This window comes from Cryptomeria japonica, chromosome 2, assembly GCF_030272615.1.
Source record: "Cryptomeria japonica chromosome 2, Sugi_1.0, whole genome shotgun sequence".
NCBI classification, from domain to species: domain Eukaryota; kingdom Viridiplantae; phylum Streptophyta; class Pinopsida; order Cupressales; family Cupressaceae; genus Cryptomeria; species Cryptomeria japonica.
The window spans coordinates 225163514-225185493 of record NC_081406.1 but is presented as its reverse complement, the minus strand read 5'-3'; the positions used below and the strand labels follow the sequence as shown (position 1 = coordinate 225185493).

Genomic DNA, 21980 nt, shown 5'->3' with positions numbered 1-21980 from the left:
CGTCTTCTCCCAAGATTTTTCAATGATCTATCTCAAAGTAATACCATGGTCAAATGTGGAATGCTTAGGTCTGAAACCAGCTTGACCCTTTGCACGTTTATGATTTTCTTCCGCCCATTTGCTGATTCTATTTTCTATCATGCTTCCAAAGAGTTTAGTAAACAAAGGATTGATCATTATGGTCCTATAATTGGAAGGGTTATTAACATCGCTGCTTTTGAAAAGAGGTACAGCAAGACTTGTTGTCCAATCTTTAGGAAACCCATGGAGGATGATGTTATTGAATATTTTTGTAATATGAGGAGCAAGGACATACATGCCCCACTGGAGATATTCTGCTTGAAGCTCATCTAAATCTTTAGCTTTACCAACTCTCAACTTCTTAATACCCAATTCAATCTCTTGCACAGTGAAAAGATTTGTGGGAATGTTGACCAAGGGCGGGGAGGCCACCTCCATATCATGCTCATAAAGCTGCCTTGCATAATCAAACCATTGTGTAGACGTGATATTATTTTCAATCTGCTTCTTTCTTGGTTGAAGTTCTTTCCAAAAAAGTTTGGGATTATTTTTGCCAAGAAAAATTAGCTCCTCTCTCCTTGTGATCATAAAATCAGCTTTCTTTTTCTTTAAAATCTGCTTGTAAACTTTGATGTCTGTCTTCTTTTTTATTTGACTCTCTTAAACTTTGATAAATTAAATACATGAATTAATAATAAAGATGACAATGCATACCAGATATAGGGGTAAAATGTCTCGATTCACACATGAAATTATTATAGAAGAAGACCAGAGATGAGCAGCCAGGGATCAGAGTTGATATGATTAGATCATACCAATTTCCTTGATGATACACAATCTATTTAAATGACCCGACAGTTGCCAAGAGAAACACAACCGTCAACCAACCAACACTTATAACTACCCAACACTGACAAACACTAATACGAACAATTAATACAGTGTCGGACAACCAATATTATCGAAACATAATATAGACATAGTACGCTGACTACAGAATCTATGTTTATGAAGAATTTGCTTTCTTATGTTGACACACGTTAAATTTCTACTTGGCAATGCAAGTATATGATGAAGTAATTGAAAGAAATAAACTTTTGTACATGAAAATTGTTTGGTTAATTTTTCTGGATCCTGTTTGAACTTCTACCAAATGCTTCATGACTCCCTTCTTATAGAGGAATTCATTAGAAAGGGCAATAAATCTAAAAGAGCCAAAGAGGATTGTGATGTGATGGATCGTAATAACGTGTGAGGGAGTTTTAATTTTACAAAGTTTACCTAATGATGCCCTTATTTGCCATGATCTATGAGCCACCGATTTGTCTCTTAAAGGTGTTTAATGTTTGTCTTGTTGGGATACTGAATGTTGAGAATTATATATTCTTTTTACAACGATTCAGAGACTAGCTAATTTCCTTGTGCTGTCATTTGTATCATAAAAATGACTTGGAAGTTGTTGTTTCCAAAACTAAATGAAAACTTATGTTTTAGAGTATTCTTTTCATTTAGAGAAACCTACTGATAATCCGTGTAAATTAAGAAGAACAAAAAGCAAGGTTGGACTAATAGATCCCTGCAAGTTGAGAAGCAATTTTCTGGATAGCCTATTGACAATGTCTGTATTTGTTGAAATGCTTGGAAGAATTTAGTTTCTATGTATATAATAAATTCAGTTCTGGCTTTTTATTGTTCTGGATCATGCTGTATGTGCCATTGGCAATGCTATGTGTCTTTAAATGTTTGGAATGTCAATTCTTTGATTACGCCCATTTTGATTGCCATGGTTTTGGTTCAGGATTCTTGCTTTGTAGAAGAACATATTCAAAAGGTCACTAAACCCAAAAAATCCAAAAGGAAGCTTGATGTGATAAATTTTAACGAGGTAAGAGGAAATTACATTTGTGCTCCATTTTATTCGGTGTTTCTTATATTCAATAATTGAGAGTGTAGTCAAAACTATATTGCCTCATTTATAATACTAATGTAAAATTTGTTTAGTTGGTCAATTCTAAAGCATTCTGGAACTCTGTTTTCAAGAAGTTTATTTGATTGGGTTGTGTTAATAGATTCCTCTTTAGTATTAGAGGAAACTATTGCAAAGCCACATATTTTGAGAGAACGGGGAAGCAAGGTTGGCCTACCAGATCTCAACAATGTGGGAAGAAAATTTGTAGATATTCTGGCGGCAGGGGTCATATTCATTGAAATGCTTGGAGTCATTTATCTTTTCATTTTGTTTATGAAAAAGTCATTTTCCTTTAATGATTATAAATTTAAATTCATTTTATGGCATCAAATGAATTCCTTTAACAGGGTTGTATTTGTAGGATTCATTGGAGCCTTTTTTCTCATTAGGGGAACCTCTGATAGTGCGATCTACTTTAATAAGAACAAGAAGCAAGGGGTGGCAAACAGCTCCCAACAAGCTAAAATAAAAAAAACGAATTTCTAATTATCCTGTTAGCACTTCCTATATTTGTTAAAATACTTGGAAACATTAAGATCCTTTGTGTATGACAAATTCATTTTGTAGTTGCTTCTTCCCTTGTAGCATTTGGATATCTCATTGAAATGCTTTTATTTCTTGAAAAGACGACAAGTTAATTTCCTTGTTAATGAAAGATTTGTTTGAAATTGACTCATTTTTGTAGATCCTTTTTGCATGATTGGTTTCAGGAACCTATTCAAAAGATCACTAAATCAAAGAAAGCCAGAAGGAAGGTTGATGCGGCAGATTCTAATGAGGCAAGAGGAAGTGTATTGTTATACTGCATTTTACTTGGTGATGTTCTTATTAGTTATAGTTATAGTAGCCATGTTTTTGACTAGAAAAATATGTGATCTTTAGAAAAGTATAAAATACATTTGAGCTAAAATATTCAGGATTAAATGACATAAAATTGTTTTACAAAAAAATATTCCGAAGCATGTTGTCTATAAATAACTCTCTTCTTTCATAGTTGAAAGGAGGTTGTGAATAGGTCCCGCGTCCCTAAAAAATGGACTTTTAGTCTTTTCGTATAGGGGAAAAAGCCAAATTCAAGAATAACACAGAAGCATACTTAAATTAAAAGTATTTTGATAATAATTCAGTAATAGAAGCCCAAAGTTTTCCTGTGTGCAGTCCTCTCCCCCCTAAATAGTAACAGCATGGTAGCTGTTTAAGTTGTTCCACCATAATCAGCTAAAACAAAAAAGTGGTAAATTTAAGAGTTTTATAGTAGTCTCATAGGAACACAGCCCAAACCGGTTAGAACACAAGACAGAATAATTGCAAAGCAAACTGAGAACTAAGAACAAAGAAGAGTCAAGCCTGGTTTTGGTCCTCACAGTTTTTGCGAAGCACATTCCCTACCTGTAGAAGTGCCAGCTTCATACCCTGTTCTTGGCTTGCTTTCTTGTTGCCTACCACCTTCCATCAAGGAGTTAGTTGCTACATCATCTCCTCAGCCAGTGCATTTCTGATCAAGAATATTTCCATAATTTTCTTAAATTTCAACATCAGATGGGAGCTAGAGGTAGTGTAATATGTCCTTTGTCATGATAAGCCCTGTTGTGACGTTTTGACACATCGCCCCATTGCAAATGGGAACCCCCACTTTTCATTTTTTGGGGTAGTTGTTTTGCTTAGTTTCTTTAGCTTGGCAATAGTCCTAGTCTTTTAGCCTCTGGTTGTGAGAGGGATTGGTTTTGTTATTCCGAGGTGGAATGAGTCTTAAGAATGCAAAGTTCATCCTTAGGGTACGATTGAGTCAAATAGTTTTGTTTGATGATGAAATTGCAAAATCTTGTCAATGTTGCAAAATCCTGTTAATATTTGCAAAGCTGTGAAAGTTGTCAATATGGTTGGAGATTGTCAAATGTTGTAAAACTTGTCAGCATCGTCAAGGTCGCGAAGTTGTCGTAAGTACAGGGTTAAGTTATGCATTTTGAGTGGAAAATTTACTTGCGATTATGTAAGGAATTGCAAGTATTTCATACAAGTCTTGCTCTACAATGTTGAAAAAGTGCAAAAGATTGTCGAGTGCAACAATGGAGTTGTCAAAATGCAAAATGTTGTCGAAGATGTCAAAGTTGTCAAATTTTGAAAGTGTTGCCAAAGGAAATCTGAAAGTGTTGCATGGCAAAGTGTTGTATGGGGTTGGTTTTTCACTAGACATTGATACATTTTCGCCACAAATTGTTGAACAAAATGTTGCATTTCATCACATTCGCATTATAAAATGTTAGTCTAAGGGCAAAATTCGTTTGAGAATGCAAGTTTGAGTTTGAAACGTAGAGTTAATCCTTGAAATTTTTAGATTGCATTAAAAACATTGTTGAAATGTTGGATTCTCTCCAAATTTGTGTGGAGTTGATTGATGACTTTGTAATTTCTGATCAGGAAAGTGTTGATCAGCCTCGGAGTCCACCATTGAGAAAGTGTGTGGATTGCAAGAAAGTTGTTGGATATCCTTCAAACTCCGCGATTCAATACCCTAAAATTGTTGCACACCTCTTTGGCTCAGCACAAATATGTTAAACAGTCACCAAAGTCCGCTATTTGTTAGAAAAAAATCGCAAAACTCGCTCCTAAGTCCGCCATTCAGCTTGTAAAAATGTTGAACCACCTTTGATTTCCACCAAAGAATGTTGCACTTGAGGAAAATATTGCAAAACTTGCAAAAGATACAGATAAGTCCGCCACTAAATTTTGAGCAAAATGTAGGACTTTCACTCAAGTCAGCCAATGATAAGATAAGAATGTTGGACTTCTTTTAAACTCCGCCATTGCAGATCAAGGAAATGCTAAACTTCCTCAAAATCTGCCAGTTTGAAAAATGTTCTTGCGAGGTGAAATTCTGCCCTTGATGGTTTATGCACAACTTATCCTAACTCCGCCAATTTTAGAATGAAAAAGTGTAAAACTTCTTGAAAGTCCACCATTATATGGCGTGTTAAAATTGTCGTTCTTGCCTCTAACTCTGCCATGGTGTGAAGAAAATCGGTATTAACAGCAGAGAGGAAGAAGTGTATGATGGAATAATCAAGATGCTAATGTAGAAGAATCATTTTTACCTAGATTTGAACAACCTCCATCAACAATTATGCAATCATTTCAGATTCACAACATCATTTTCAGAGTTCCTAAGTTGTTTTCCAGATTGAAGGAGGGATGCGTACAATGTTTTGGGACAAAATACGTTTCATAAGCTTCCTTTGAAAGATTGGTTTGTCATGAAAATTATTTTTGAGTTCTTCACAATTTACTTGCATTTTAGTCATGTTGGTGTACGATTTATCATATACCGAACATTAGAATAGAGTACCCTAAGATAAATTATCCTCTCTTGAAAACTCACCGCTTATGCTAAGATTGCTAGAAGATCATATGGCAATTCCAAGGTTTCTTTTGTCAGGTCTTGACGTGTGGATAAACTCTATGGGCGTTGTGATTTGCTAGTAATACACAAAGGGACTTATGCTTGGCCCGTTCAATTCACAATGAAGGTTTGGACAATGAAGCTCTATCATTCGGGACGTGGATCATGGAAAAACTGAAAAGGAGACAAGAGTTTAGAAATTCTAATCTATTCCTATGAATTCAAGAGACGGTGTTGATTTGGTGAACTCAATAACCACACTTTGCTTCACCTTACTTAGGACAACTACACAAAGTGGATGCAATCTTCAAGGGATGTGCTTATGATCGGAAGTTAAGCATACACAAAGGAAATCTTAAACTAAGTTTGCACAGTGAATGGAAATCTTACATTCACCAAAAGTATGAGCGGAGATACACCACAAATCAATACTTATCAGATCTTGCATTCAATCTAACAACTTGAAATAAATTCTAAACTATTGTGTTGAGGAAATTGAAAACCTTGTTAATCATTCAGATAAAAGAGATTACAAGGCCTTAAGAGAAAGCACACAAGTAATGTATTATCTGGAAATGACCTTCTTGCTGTTAAGGAATTTAAATCATAGATAGAGAATACAGTAGTCTGGTAGTATGCAGTGAGGACAAACTTTAATACAATTACTGCAGTGAATATGTGTTAATTCTGATGAGCATATAAATATAATAATTAACCTTCAATGTGATATCGACAGTGTTGCTGGTCTTTGAACTGCCACGGTTATTGGTACTTTCCCAGCAAGTGTCGATGGTCATATATTTAGATTGACGGAGAGTCATGTCCACGTAGGGGCATGACTTCTACATGGCTTATGCCACGTAGAGTCATGTCCCTACGGGGACATGACCCTTCGTTCCAATGATCACCGTTTTGTTAACAACGATGATGTTTCGGCTTGCTAACAACCCCGATAAGTATCGAGATTATCCCGCTTTATTATTCTTTGAATCATGTCACTTTAATAATGATTATATATATATATATATATATATATATATATATATATATATATATATATATATATATATATATATATATATATATATATTATAGTATTTGCTTCAATCCGAATGAAGCTATATCCTTAACACTCCCTCTTAGCAAAAGAGGATTGAATTTATAATTAAGTTTAAGGAGCAAAAAATTCTAGATATACATATTCGTTTGACATGATCATTCACTCAGTAACACTTACTAGTGAAATGCTTCATATCTCAAGGAGATATGGGATATCTGATATCCAGCATACTGGGACAACAACTACTTGAAGTCTTTTAGATTACAACCTTGATTCTATTGACAATTGTAACATTTGTCATAATCACAGGTGAAATAATTTCAGTATCATGATATCCGGCACATTCCGGGACAGCAATTTAATGTAGTCAATCATGACATGATTGTTATCATAATTTATGACATATTTTGAAATAATCATTTAATGATGACAATTCAATAACTCATTACAGCAAATTTAGTATCAAGATTTCCGGCACATTCTGGGACAGCAATTTAATGCTGTCAATCTTGATAACAGATCAGGCTATTGTGAAAGTCGTCACCTTACAATACTGATCTTTACATCACATGGAAAATCGTCACCTTCCATAACACATACATGCAATATTGCATTCAAGATATTCATGAATATATCAATTACATATGATTTAAAATTAATGTTAGGAATTTCCATTATAATTTAGTCATACCAAGTTTACCTCTAAAGTACTCTACTTTCAACTTTGCGAGAGGTTTGGTGAATATGTCGGGACTTTGCTCTTCAGTGCTGATGTAGGTCAATTTGATGACATCTCTGTCTACCATATCTCTTATGTAATGATATGGGATTTCTATATGCTTTGATCGATTGTGAAAAACTGGATTTACAGAAAGTTTGATGCAGCTTTGATTATCACAGTGAATCACAGTGGGTTTTAGGGGCTTCCCAAATAGTCCAACTAGTAATTTCCTTAACCATACTGCCTCACGTGCTCCCATTGAGGCAGCTATATATTCGGCTTCTGTGGAACTCTGAGCAACTGCTGACTGTTTTCTGCTAGACCAGGATATCATAGTTGATCCAAGACTAAAGCAACACCCTGTTGTACTTTTACGATCAATGGAACTTACTGCCCAGTCGGAATCAGAATACCCTTGGAGTTGTAGCTCAACATTTTTATACTTCAGGGCCAAGTCCAATAGTGCCACGCAAGTATCTCAGAATATGTTTAGTAGCCATTAGGTGAATTTTCTTAGGTTCACACATGAATTGACTCAACGCATTGGTAGCGTAACAAATATCAGGGCGAGTATTTACCAGGTACATAAGAGATCCAATAATTTTCCTATAGTATGTAGGATCTGTAGGTTTTGAGTCTAGTGCTTCACTTTTGAGCTTATGAAGATTTGTTTCCATTGGGATAGATAGAGGCTTTAATCTATCATACCAAATCTGGTCAGAATATCAATGTTGTATTTTCCTTGATTTAGGAAAATGTAGTTCTCTTTTTGCCATACTTCTAGGCCCAAAAAATAGTGTAGTAGACCTAGATCCTTCATATCGAATTCAGCCACAAGATCTTATTTGCATTTTGCAATGAGGTGATCTTCTCCTGTTATCAATAAGTCATCAACATAAAGAACAAGTATTAACATGTCACCATCCGATATTTTGAAGTATATGTTGGAGTCTGCTTCATTTTTGGAATATCCTATTGTGGATAGATAACTATCCATCCTTCCGTACCATGCCCTGGGAGCTTGCTTAAGGCCGTAGAGAGCCTTTTTTAGTCTACACACATAGAGATTTCTATCATGTGTAGCAAAGCCTTCAAGTTGTTCTATATGAACTTCTTCCTTAAGAACTCCATTCAAAAAAGCGATCTTCACGTCCATTTGGTGTATCTTCCACCCTTTGGAAGCTGCAATGGCAATGGTGGTTCTTACAGAAGTATATCGGGCAACTGGAGCAAAAGTCTCTTCGTAATCAATTCCAGCTTTTTGAGAGAATCCCCTGGTAACGAATTTGGCTTTGTGTTTTTCAATACTACCATCTGGTGCATATTTGATTTTGAATAACCACCTTGATGAGACAACTGATTTGTCTCTTTGTCTAGGTACAATGTCCCAGACATCATTTTTTAAGATAGATTGGTATTCTTCAATCATTGCATCTTTCCAAGCTTGACAGGTTAAGGCTTCTTCAACATTTGATGGTTTAGATTTTGTGAGTTCAGTCATGAGTGCAACATAGCATGATTGACTTCTTGTTTTCTTATTCTCTTTGAAGATTTCATCAGGTTCCACATTATTTTCTTCAATCATCTTCCTTGCCCATAGTGGTCTTTTCTTCTTGTTAGGATTTCCAGCATTCTTGAAATTAGGTGATTGAAGTTCATGATTTTCTATGCTATTCTCCCTTGATTTTCTATTGTAGAATTTTCATCTGATTTTGCGATTAGATCATCTTCTGCACTTAGAGATAGTTTATAAGTAGCGTCTTCTTCAAATTTGACATCTCTACTGATTTCAATAGATCTTCGTCCCGGAATATAAACTCTGTATCCTTTAGTGGTTTCATTGTAGCCAACAAATATGCCTTTCTTCCTGGAGGGTTCTAGTTTGGTTCTCTTTTCTTTAGGAATGTGAATATACACGTGACAACCAAAGATTCTTAGATGGCTTAAATCTGGTTTATTTCCTGTAAAGGCTTCTTCAGGTGTTATATTCTCTAGGATTGAATGAGGGCATCTGTTTTGAATATACAACAATATTTGAGGATTCGGCCCAAAATGAGATATGCAGATTTTGATCATGCATCATTGCTTTAGCAGCTTCGATGATGGTTCTATTTTTTTCTTTCTGCGACTCCATTCTGTTGAGGATTATAAGGTACAGTACACTCCCTCTTAATCCCAACAGAAATGCAGAATTCTCTAAAATTTTTAGAGATGTATTCACCCCCATTATCTGATCTTAGATTCTTTATTTTCTTCCAAGTTTGATTTTCCACTAAGGCTTTAAATTCTTTGAATTTTGATAATACTTCATTTGATCCTTGAGTTTTATGAAATAGATCCAAGTTTTTCTAGAGTAGTCATCAACAAATATCACGTAATACAAGAAACCCCCTAGTGATGGTAATGACATTGGACCACACAAATCAATGTGGACAAGTTCTAGTACAACTTTTGATTTGTGCTCACTTTAGGGAAAGGACCCTTTTGAGTTCTTCCCTAGAGCACATCCTTTACAAGTTCCAACATGATCAAATTTTAGATTTGGTAATCCTGTGGTAATCTTTCCTATAAAAGGTAGGGCACTAAATCGAAGATGTCCTAATCTTCTATGCCAAATTTCATTAGAGTTTGATACTTCAAGATTTAGTGCTTGTTTTTGAATATTACATAATTTGTATAAACTACCATCTCTAGATCCTATAGGAATAGCATTCTTTATTAGAATTTTTAGGCCAGAGTAGGACTTTATCTTCATAGAAGGTAACACGATATCCTTGATCAGGTAGTTCTGAAATGGAGACCAAATTCCTTTTGATACCTGGTACAAAAAGAACATCTTTTAATTGTAGGGTAACTCCTGTTCTTAATTGAATTGAGCAGGTCGCAATTCGTTTCACTGGATAGGTAGAATTGTTTCCTATTGTAACTTCTTCAGTTGAGTGGCCTTCAAAGGTTTTGAATTGATCTCGAAATCCGGTTATGTGTCGAGAGGCTCCACTGACGATTATCCACATATGCTTGTTTGAGTTTAGTTCACTTGATAAGGCTAGGAAAAATAGAGGATTCTCTACTTCCTTGACTTCAACTATGGTTGCTTGAGCTTTCTTTCTTTCTGGACATAATCGGTGAGTGTGTCCATATTTATCACACTTGTAGCATTGAATCTTGGAGAAGTCTCTGCTTTTGTGGTTATTTCCTCTCTTCCGTTTGAACTTCCTTTTCTTCCCTTTGTTGCTTGTGTTAGCATGTAGTGCTTGAATTTCTCCCCCTTTTTTTGGACCCAATCCTCTTGTGATTAGCCGAGATTCTTCTTGAGTGCAATCATTCTTGAGTTGATCGGATTTTGGTAGTGTCAGACGAGCACTAATGCCTTGAATAAAAGATTCCCAACTGGATGGTAATACCTTAAGTGCTATTAGAGATAGCTCCAAATCATCTATATTATTTCCAATAGTTGATAATTGGTCTTTTAACTCTAAAATCCTCATGAAATAGGATGTAATTGATTCTCCTTTGTTCATGTAGATATGCATTAATTGCTGCTTTAAGGTGAGCAACCTGCTTGCATTATTTATTTCATATGAGTTTGAAATGGTCTTGAACATATCATAAGCTGTAGTAAGTTTTGAGATGGTGGGAAGAATGTGATCTTTAACAACATCAATTATGATTTTCTTAGCCTTGTTGTGTCTTTTCCAGTTTGTTTTCTCTGGCTCGTCTTCAGGCATCTTAGTGTTTTCTTCTATGTATGCATCTAATTTGAGTTCTTGAAGAATTGCTGTTATTCAAATTCTCCAAGAGACAAAGTTGGATGCGCCTTCAAGTCTATCCTCCACTCTAACGCTGTTCACCATGATTACTTTCCTTTGATTCTGAATGCAAGTCAAAAAAGAGTTGTCTTTTATTGTTTTTATTTTATTTTATTATTTCTCTACCAACCTGGCTTTGATACCATGTTAAGGAATTTAAATCATAAATAGAGAATACAGTAGTCTGGTAGTATGTAGTGGGGACAGACTTTAATACAATTACTGCAGTGAATATGTGTTAATTCTGATGAGCATATAAATATAATAATTAACCTTCAATGTGATATCGACAGTGTTGCTGGTCTTTGAACTGCCACGGTTATTGGTACTTTCCCAGCAAGTGTCGATGGTCATATATGTAGACTGACGGAGAGTCATGCCCATGTAGGGGCATGACTTCTACGTGGGTTACGGGGACATGACCCTTCGTTCCAATGATCACCGTTTTGTTAACAACGATGATGTTTCGGCTTGCTAACAACCCCGATAAGTATGGGGATTGTCCCTCTTTATTATTCTTTGAATCATGTCAATTTAATAATGATTATATATATATATATATATATATATATATATATATATATATATAAATAGTATTTGCTTCAATCCGAATGAAGCTACATCCTTAACACTTGCAACAATATTTCCAAAAACCTCACACTCTCCAAATGAGAGGAGGTAACCTTATATAGGAGTCCAAAAATTTTGAATGGCCAAGATCAAACAGTGATCAAGGGCCCAGATTGAAAGATAAAAACCCTAATTAGGGTTTGTTACAACTAACTACCCCTCGACTAATAAGAACATTACATTTGGGGACACTTGTCCTTGCTAAATATGAACGAACAATAAAAATAGAAGGTTGTTGCATTGTGAAGTCTGCCCTCTAGAAGCTTCTGTGGATAAGGCAGGTTCATCGAACCTAGACATGCTGCCCTGGAACAATCTGATTGGTTGGAAGATGACAAGGCGCCACCTCAATGTGTTGGATGTCTTCCCTGAATTCTCCAATTTGTGTGAAGAAATTGTCTAAGTATGGAAATTTGTTTCTTCTTGTCGCCATCTGATTTTGATTGGGAGCTTGTCTTTGTAATGTCCCTACTAGTTAGAGATCACTGTCCTGCAAAACAGATTGTTAGAATACACAAATATATATATATATATATATATATATATATATATATATATATATATATATAACTAATCTAATTTGCAATTAAACTTAAATTACTTAATTAACACTAATCTCAATTCTTATTTAATAAAAAAGATACGAGTGCCGTACTGGGACATGTCCTTAGGCGGTTGTGAAGCTCGCCTTCTTGGAACCCATCTTGGTTCCAAGCCATACTAGGAAGTCGAAGGTTAGTTCGATTCCTGTCTTGGATGTAACTTCTTACACCCAAGCCATCCAGGAAATCAAAGGTTAGTTCGATTCCTGTCTTCCAGGAAATCGAAGGTTAATTCGATTCCTGTCTTGTTACACCCAAGCCATCCAAGGAAGACCATATGGTCAATTCCTTGCCTTGGATGATGCATCTCATCATCCAAGTCTACCAGAGGGGACCGGCCAGATCCGACTCTTCTTGGATGAACTTTGTCAACCAAGCCATAACATATATGCATATAGATGTTCAGTATATATTGCCTACCAAGGATTATCATAATCCCTCCATTAGGCTAAGGGAATTTCCTCCCTATAGCCTCCATCATATAATCACATTTATATTACATTTTACAATTTATTACTATTTTCCATTTCATAATCTACATTTACATGTTCCTAACTTAACATGTATTCCATAACATATATTCAGAAAACATCCATTATCATATATTCATATTTATTCATTAACGTATATTCCTAACTATTCATTAATATGTATTCATTAACATATATTTTCACATATTTATTAACATATGTTTACACATATTCCTTAACATCTAAAAACCATTCGTTAACATATATATTAAAATATTCATTACTTATATTCATTAACATATATATTAAATATGCATTAATTATATTCATTAACATATATATTAAAATATTCGTTCATTAACATATATATTAAAATATTCATTACTTACCTGTCATAACCCGCAGCAGTGGTTTCCAGTTCGTATTTCTTCCTTGCTGTTCGCAGTCTGCTCCTTTTTCTGAGACCTCCTTCTGATCTCCTTTTCCCCCCTGATCCTGCGGTTTGCCTGGGTTTAATACCCGTGGAGGGGAGTGATCGTGTCCCTCCACGGGAAGGGTTGTGACGGTAGTCGCAGCCTAGGCTGCGGCTTCCCGTCCCACCACTTCCCGCAGGGGGGGGGGAGTCCACGTGAATCCCATAAAAGTGATTCCTATTTAACTATATTAAACATATTAAATTAATTAAATATAAATACATTTAATATAATTTAAACATATTAACTATTAACTATTAAATATAAAGTGATTCCTATTTCCCATTTAGTATAATTTAAACATATTAAATTAATTAAATATAAATATATTTAAGTAACCCTTTTCTAGTAATTTATTCTTGTATTAACTCAATTCAATTTATTAGTATTATTTCCTCTTTCTAATAATTTATTCTTTAACTCAATATAATATATTAGTATTTCTTCTTCTAGTATATTAACACTATTTGATATATTACATCATTTAATAATTGATTTTATTATTATTTGTGTTTATAAGGCTTACATCATGTGGTGAGGTAGGGTTATCACAGTCTTTAATTCTTCAGGAGATGAAATCCTTCAAGAAGTTGTCCTGATTGCTTCCATAGGTCTGGTATTGTAGATGAAATCCCCCATGAAGTCTGGAATTCTTTCTATATTTTCACCAAGTCTGAGAACTTTTCTTTCTTGATGCTTTGAGATTCTTTCAAGTGCGTTGCATTAGGAGAAGAATCCCTTTGTGAAGTATTTCTCATACTTGCCAAATTTTGGCCATCTCTATGCTTGGACGAACCTTGCTCGTGGACTTGTCTTCAATTCCGAATTTGGCTCGAAACTCCATTTGTGCTTTCTGCGATGATCCCACCTTAGCCATCATCTATGATCTGCAAAACCAAAAGAAATTAAGTTAGAATCCTCATTTTGAGCGTGAATTTCGAAGGTTAGGTGGCATAATGAGCTCTGATTTTCCAATTCCTCAGAACTTAGAGTTTTTGACATGATGCGAACACTTAGAAATTTTAGAAACCCTTGAAAACTCAATCTGATTTGAAGGTTTGGGAGTGAAATATGTCTGAATATGGATAAATTAGTCCCAAAATCTGTGAAATAAATCTTGAAATCAGATTCGAATTCTGGAAAATATGTGAAAATCAGACGAAGTCCCTGAAAACTCCATCCAAAATTTGAAAACCAGATTGAAAACTCAATAAATCTGCCTTGAATACCCCTGTCACCTTCAGAATGTAGACAAGAGAGAAGTAGAAAGGATGCTTGGTGTGAAAATCTTCACTTCTCCCTCTTGTAAATGCCTTAGAAAAATCCTTGAATTGTTCCTGAAGCTTTGAGTTAATCTTTTTTTCAAGTATCTTGCTCTCCAAACTCAAACTGTTGAAATGAAAGAAATGAACGATGTATTTGTATAGAGTTTGAATTCTTCATTTAGAAACTCAGAAATTTCTATAAAATTTGTTTCTATTTAACTCTCAGTCCTTCGAATCTGCAAAGAAAATTTCCAATTTGGTCCTCAATTGACTTGTCATCTCTATCAAGTTCGAATCCTTCATCTTGTTTCACAAATGCAAGTTTCTAATTCAGTTTTCAGTTCATAATTCGAACCAAATCTGCAATATTTTCCTTCAAAAAACTTCTATTTCTGTCCTAGTTCGAACTTCGTCTTCAAATCTTGCTGACATCACTCTCTTTTCCTCCAAATAGTCAAGTATCTTTGACTGATCTTATTCTCTTTACTTGGGCAGACTTTTTTTAACTTGTTTCCTTTTGCAATCAGAGGTAGGGCGGACTTTGCACAACTTGTGCACTATTACTCTTCTCTTGGGCAGACTTTGCTCAAGTCATCACCCATCACCTTCATGATGTGATGTCTTCTAGGGCTGATTTTGCTTGGTCCATGCACCATCACCTTGCAGATTGGGCGGACTTAGAGAGACTTAGGCACCAAAATTCATGTCTTTGGGCGGAGTTTAGGATACTTAGGCACAAAATGCTATCTTCTCTTTACCTTAGGGCGGACTTCCATGAGTTTACTCCTTTCTTTCATGCTTCGAGGCGGACTTGATGGAACATGAGCACTTCATACCCTCTTCATAGGGCAGACTTGCTTGAAGTCATGTACCTTGCATACTTTCCTTAACACTCCCATGGCGGACTTGACTTGGGAACCTTTCAACCTTGTTATTTCCCTCACTTCTTGGGCGGAGTTTATCACTTCCTTGCACCTTATACTCAATCAAGGGCGGACTTGGTGAATCTTAGGAACCATGGAGAGTGGACTTCATCAACTTCGTGCCACATTGCTTGCTTGCTAGGCGGACTTGCCTTGACTTAGGAACCATCTTCATATCCTTGGGCGAACTTGGTAGCACTTAGTAACTTCAAGTTGCAAGGTAGGGCGGACTTTCATGATGTGTTGCACCATGGGATCAAAACTCAAAATCTTCATAACTTGTGCAATCTTTCTTAGATTTGCTTGAAATTTGAAATTCATACATCTATCATCCCTTGAATTCCTCATGGTCCCTAAAATTTAGGATTTGGCTTTTTTGATCAAAACTTGAGTTTTAGAGGATTTTGACGATCATTTACAGTGCATCTCAGGGTCGGTAGTGCAAACCCTACATCCCCTTTCAAAAATAGAAAAAACAAGCATCCCTAAAAAATAGGAAAAACTTTCCTAAAATAGCCATTTCGGGGATCATGCTTAAAGTGCCAAAAACAAAACTTCCTAAAAATAGGAAAAAACAAAAAAAGCAAACTTTCCAAAAATAGAAAGTTGTCCAAATTCGTTCCAATCAATTGCAATCTTCGCCCTTCGACCTTTCTAGGCACTTTGATGACATCTAGACTCTGTTCTAACCATGGCTTGCACAAACTGACTCATGACTTCCAAAAGTCAGACCATTCAAAATTGACGAAATTGGCAATACCGATTGCAAAAGGTCACAAGGCTCTAACAAAAACCCTAGAAAGCAGGAAAAAAGGAGGGTCCCCATTTGCAATGGGGTGATGTGTGAAAAAGGTCACAACAAGTCAGTTCTTTGATTCATGACATTTCTTTTCAGGATTGATTACAATAAGGAGGTGGATTGCACTACAATGGAGAGGTACTCAAGATCATGAAAGATACCAAGGAGAAGGATTTCACAACATGAAGAAAAGATTAGCTCGTTGGAAGACTTACAATATCAAGACATTCAAGGAGATAGCAAGGAAAGACTTCACAACTTGAGTGAGAGGTCGAGTGATCCAAGGACGTGAATCGAATGAAGAACTTAACCAAGAACACTTCAAAGGCATGAAGGTGAGATCAAGACAATATTGCAACAAAAGGAGGATCAACATTGAAGATATCAAGGCATTTAGGGATCTGGACTAGTTGATTACAACAATGATCAAAGGATGGAATTAAATGATGTGAAAGAAGGCAACATCAAAATGAAGGACGCTCAAAACATGAGGATGACATTTACCATTAGACAAGGAATTCACGGTGCAAGTGCAAAGACTAACAGGAGGAGGGATACAACTAGAACTATCTTAAGATCCCAAGTTCACAACATGTGGATTCACGTCAAGGAAATTTGGGTTCCTTAAGGATGATATAGAGAAGACTTGACAATGATGGCGAACTATTAAAGAAATTCAAGTTTCAGACATCGCAATAAAGCAAGGAATTCCAAACATCATGAAGATTGCCTAAAGAAGGATGTAATTCAATATTCCGTAGTTGAAGGTGATCAAACATCATCTAAGGGAGAACAAGGGCGAAATTCCCAAGTTATGAGATGAGATTGTGCAAGCATGATCAAGGAAGCAGATGGTTTTAGAAGAGTTAAGCAAAGCTAGATGCTTGATCACTAAGATAATACAATTTGGGAATATGCCCCATCTTCATCCCATTGAGCAACTAGATAATGTTGAGTATCAAGAGATATTGCTCAATCACAATCACTACTTTGTGACAATTTGCATGAGCAAGCTGAGGTGGCATTTGGTCATCATCAAGCCAATCAAGTTGTGACAAGTCAGCATGTCCAAGTTCAGTGAACTTGATTCATCTCACGAAAGGAGCAAGTGAGACATGGCGATTCGCCAAATATTGTTTCACATACCTAACCTATTTCCCTATTGGTTAAAATTTAAAGGACGCATCCTTAACAATGTAATTTTATCATTGGTTGAAGGAAGTTAGTTGTAATGTAATGTCCCAAAATTTTTGGTTAAATAAATTAATGTGATTTTCCCTATGTTATCCCGATATTCTTTAAAAAAATAAAAAAAATATTTATAATATATATTCCCAATGATAAAAAAATAATATCAAATTAAATGGGGAATAAATATTATAAATATTATAAATAAGTTTGAATAAAATATTTCAATAAATTAATCTTTGCTTGAAAGGGAATTAAGGAGGTCACGTTATTGGTGGTGGGACCAGCTAAGTTAATTTTGGGCGACATTTCATATTAAGCCGATTCTTAGTTGAATCAAATAAAAAAATATTTCCTCTGTTTCAAAGGAATCGATTAAATAATTACTCAAGACTTTAGCGGCAGAAAGAGAAAATTGAAAAACTTCAAACACCGAATGAAGCTAATTTAATTCCCTTCCAGCGGCTATAGTTGTGGGTTAATTTTCTTTATTTCTCCACTCCATGATTGGCTGTGGCAATAAGGAGGCTTTTTGGCTTCATGTAATAATATTACGGCGGTTGTGTTTGGAATGAAAGACTTGCAGTTCATTGCCATCATGGAAGCCGATGAAATATCTGATCAGCCGCTAATGTGTAGTCCGTGTTGTTTGTGCTGGAGTAGTCAAGCGGCATGGTTGGAGTCGGAAACTGTGAACAAAATCTCAGCGCCAGTACTCTTTGTTTATCGCCAAGTTAAGAGTCCATTACTGGCGTGAGTTTTGGAGCTGATAATGGATCGCATGGAGTTTGGAGGGAGTTGGTGGCAATAAACATTTTGGATAGGTGAAGTGAAGAGATCTGAGAGATTATGGTATTTTTTGGAAATTTGTTGGCTTGAATCGGAGCTTCTCAGCATTCCACTAAGCTTCAGGACGTCTTCCCTGAGCTTCGCTTTGGACGCAAACCCAGTGCTAAATTCAGTTCACCAGTTCTGCAATCTGACTTGTCTCAGAAGTCAATGGAAAAATTGTCAGTTACAACATGCAGATTGGGGGTCTTCAGCGAGGAATGGATTGATTAGATCATGAATGATAGACGCCCTTGTCAACTCAGAAATCGCAATTGTTGGGCAATCTGCTGGGGACGAAAACCCTTGGTAGTTAATGATTTGGACGGAAACCCAAGTCATGGAAGGTCAGAATCCACATAGGGTTTCGAATTGCACATAGAAGAAGCATTTACAGGTTATTCGGTTGCAGATTAAAGCTGAGATTAGGTGGCTATGATTGCTGTGCTAAATTCAGAGTCTGATAATTATTTTGGAAGGACTGATTAAGCCATTACCAGTGTTAGGCTCAACAGCAATATCAACAATCTCCTAGTGACCCATTGTTTCTAGTGATTCATGTTTTGCAGAAAGCATGGGGTTGTGGATGCTAATACAAACTGTGAACTTCTAAGATCAGCACCATACTAGGAGGGCGATTTGGAAATAGGAGAGTTCGACCAGCAACGACTCACCATTGGCGTGTATGCAACATACTGGGCAACAATCTCAGCATCTTAAGGCATCAAATCATTAAATTCATTAATGCTTCCTTCAATAAATTCAGCCAATTGGAGCAATAGACGACCTGCTGTAACAAGAGTATCCTTTAGTATCTAAAAATAAGGAGCTGGAAACTATAACTCAGTTCAGAGTCCAGACTACCTCTGGTAATAGCAGGCTGGGCATGTTATTTGCACCTGGTAAGATATTCATCAATGAAATCCACATATGGAAGTGCCCAAAATATCTCTGGGTATGAGCATACTTGGCAATTGATTCCTTTCTAATTGTTAGATCTGAGAATTAATTGAAATTGTCAATAAATTAGAATTCTGAGTTTGTATCAGTCCTATGAAATTTGGTGAAATGGCTCAAGAAAATGTTATTTAAAGCATGTGAAGAATAATAAATTCTTGCATCAGTATTTGATATCAAACCTCTATCAAAGAAACCTTATAAGGACAACTCATTAAACTGAGAATTGGAAGTTGGGTCAGATTGTGGTTTGAGAATTTTACATGTAACTACCCCTAATTATGGTTTTATCTTGTAATCCCGGTCATTGTTCTTACATCAATCTGAGCCTTTTGAATTGGAATGAGTCCTCTATATAGGGCTCTAATCTCTCATTTGCAAAGGTTAGTAGTGTTGTGCGTTGCACACACTCCCTGTCGCCGACAGGGTCCCCCTCTTTGGTTTCCAACCGTCGTCCTGTTGAGTTTCGAATTTTGATTTTTTTGTCCGCCGTCCCTTTTGTTGGGATCCAAGAAGTGGTGAAGCAATAAGCTTTGTAGTCGTTGAAGAGAGGGCGTGTTGGAGTTTTAAGTCACGTGGCCTTGGAGTTCTGCGCGGAGAGCTTCGCAATCTGAACAATCAAGGAAGACTAATTTTGGCACAAGCTTGAGAGTCTGGTAGGTAGGCAAGAGTGTCAATTCTAAAACCTTGCGAAATGGCCTTTTAGGCTGATTTTCGCCAAATGGAGTTAAGGCGTCAGACTTTGAAAGAACCTTTTCAAGAATCCAAGTCACCCGAAGTTCGTCGAACAAGGGTAAAGCGTGAAAATGATAAAACCTTGCAAAATTGCTAAAAGAGAGTAAAACGTCAAACATAAAAGAGTTTTCAAAGGGGCCATTTAGGCTGAATTTCGGGGGCCAGGGTTTAAAGGTCATAAGTTAAACCTTTTCAAAACATACCTTTGGCCCGAAATTCGCCAAACACAAGAACAAAGCGCAAAACATAAAAGCTTGCAAAAGGGCCATTTTAGTCGAATTTTGGGGCCCAGAGCAAAAACGTTAAACTTAGAAGAACTTTTCAAAATATCCTTTTGACCCGAATTTCGCCAAATACAAGTAAAACGTTAAAACTCAAGGAAGTCTGCAAAATGCTCTTTTGGTCTGAAATTCGGCAAATAAGTTAAAAGGCGTCTAAATGGAAAAGTTTGCAAAAGTCGCATTTAGGCCGAAATCCGCCGAATGCAAGTAAAACGTTAAAATAACAAAAGCTTGCAAAACTCCCTTTTAGGCCGAAAAACGCGAACCAAGTCATAAGGCGTTATAACTAAACCTTTTCAAAATCGCTATCTAGCCCGAAAATGCCAATGTTTTGAAAACGGTGTTAAGTTTTAAAGTTTGCAAAAATGTCATTTGGCCCGAAATTGGGCAGGAACAAGTGAAAATCACGAAAATAGTAGACGTTTTGACACTTTGCAAAGTGGTCTCTTGACGCGAAAAGATGCGAGTTAGGTAAAATCGCGAACTTTTTCAAAACCCTTTCACCTCGGAAGTGACGTAAAATCGCCCCAAAGGAAAGCTTTTCTTAACGTCTCTCTTAGCTGAAAGCAAATCACGTGAGAGAAGGTGTCTCTTTTTTCTGCAAAAGCGGCCTTTTGCCTGAAATCAAAAGGAGGAGAATCGTTAACTTTGAAATTTACAAAATGCCTTCTTTTGCCGAAAATCGCAAATGAAGGAGTTGAGCATAAGGTTTCCCATGTTCGCATCTCCTCTTTTCAGTCCGAAAATCGCCAAAAACCATGAAATAGCAAGAGGGGAAGTTGGGAGTTTCATGATTTGAACTTTGCATAAGGCCCTCCCAGTCCGAATTCGCGTGGTAGGGTTTCATCTTTGCATTTTTATTTCGCCTCTCCAGCCCGAAAGCGCATGTCTGGGGAACAAAGTGCGGCGTTTTGCCTTAGCAGTTCGCAAATCCTTGTAGTCCCATATTGCGCAGGAGGGAAAAGGCAAAAGGGCACAACACTTTGCAAAACCACCCAAGCCTCCGAAGTTCGTTCATCAATTAGGCAATTCGCCAGGTATGATTCATTTCTTTCCTTCAAGTCATTATTTATGCAAAATTGGTCGTCTATTTGAAATGTTAAACGTAGCGCAAAAGGCAAATCCTGTCGGGAAAGTTAACCTTGAAACTTGAAAGCGAAATTTCAGACTTAGGGAAATTTTGAACATTTTGAAAAAATTAAACTTATGCAAAACTCTTCTTCGAGTGCAAAATTGGCAATCATTAAGGCACCCGAGCCTTGAACCGTAGCCAAGTAGCAGATCTTAAGCAATCCAGCTTAATTTCCTATTTCATAGCATTTCGCTTCCAAATTTAATCAGGCTCTTTTACTAAAGCATCGTACTTTCTTCAAATTTCAGTTTTCCCATTAATCGTTATGTGCTAACTTCATCCTCTATTTTGACTAAGCTGTTTGTTTCCTTCATCTCGTCTCGTAATCCATGCCCAGTTGTGCAGGATAAATGCCTAAATCGGCGGTTGAATCCTCAAAAACACCTGGTGCAACTGGAACATCTCGGGTCTCTAAATCTGACATTCCTCGCAAAGGCGAGAAGATGAAGTACCGGTACCAAAGAGGAGTGAGGGAGTCAAAAGTCCAGAGCATATGGGAGAACATAGGTGATACTGATTTGGGCCACATAGACATTCAAGACTTCAGAGACCGGGTATATTCTCCTAACAGTGGTATCTCTCAGGCGGCAGGTTTCCCTCCATCCTGTTTAGCTCATATGAGCTAGTAGTTGAGGCTGCCCGACATTATCAGCCAGAGACCAGATTAGTGGTTCTAGAAAGTATGGTGCTAGCTGATTTCACACCTGAGGCCATTGGGGA

At 36.5% G+C, this 21980-nt stretch overlaps 1 protein-coding gene across 1 annotated transcript in view; it reads left to right on the top strand.

Moving 5' to 3' along the window:
* LOC131048686 (uncharacterized) overlaps positions 1 to 21980 on the top strand; it is a 156662-nt gene that overhangs the window by 38600 nt on the left and 96082 nt on the right. Inside the window, exon 2 of the mRNA XM_059213996.1 lies at positions 2701 to 2769. Within this exon, the coding sequence (XP_059069979.1) occupies positions 2701 to 2769 (69 nt within the window). The remainder of the gene's footprint in view (positions 1 to 2700; positions 2770 to 21980) is intronic.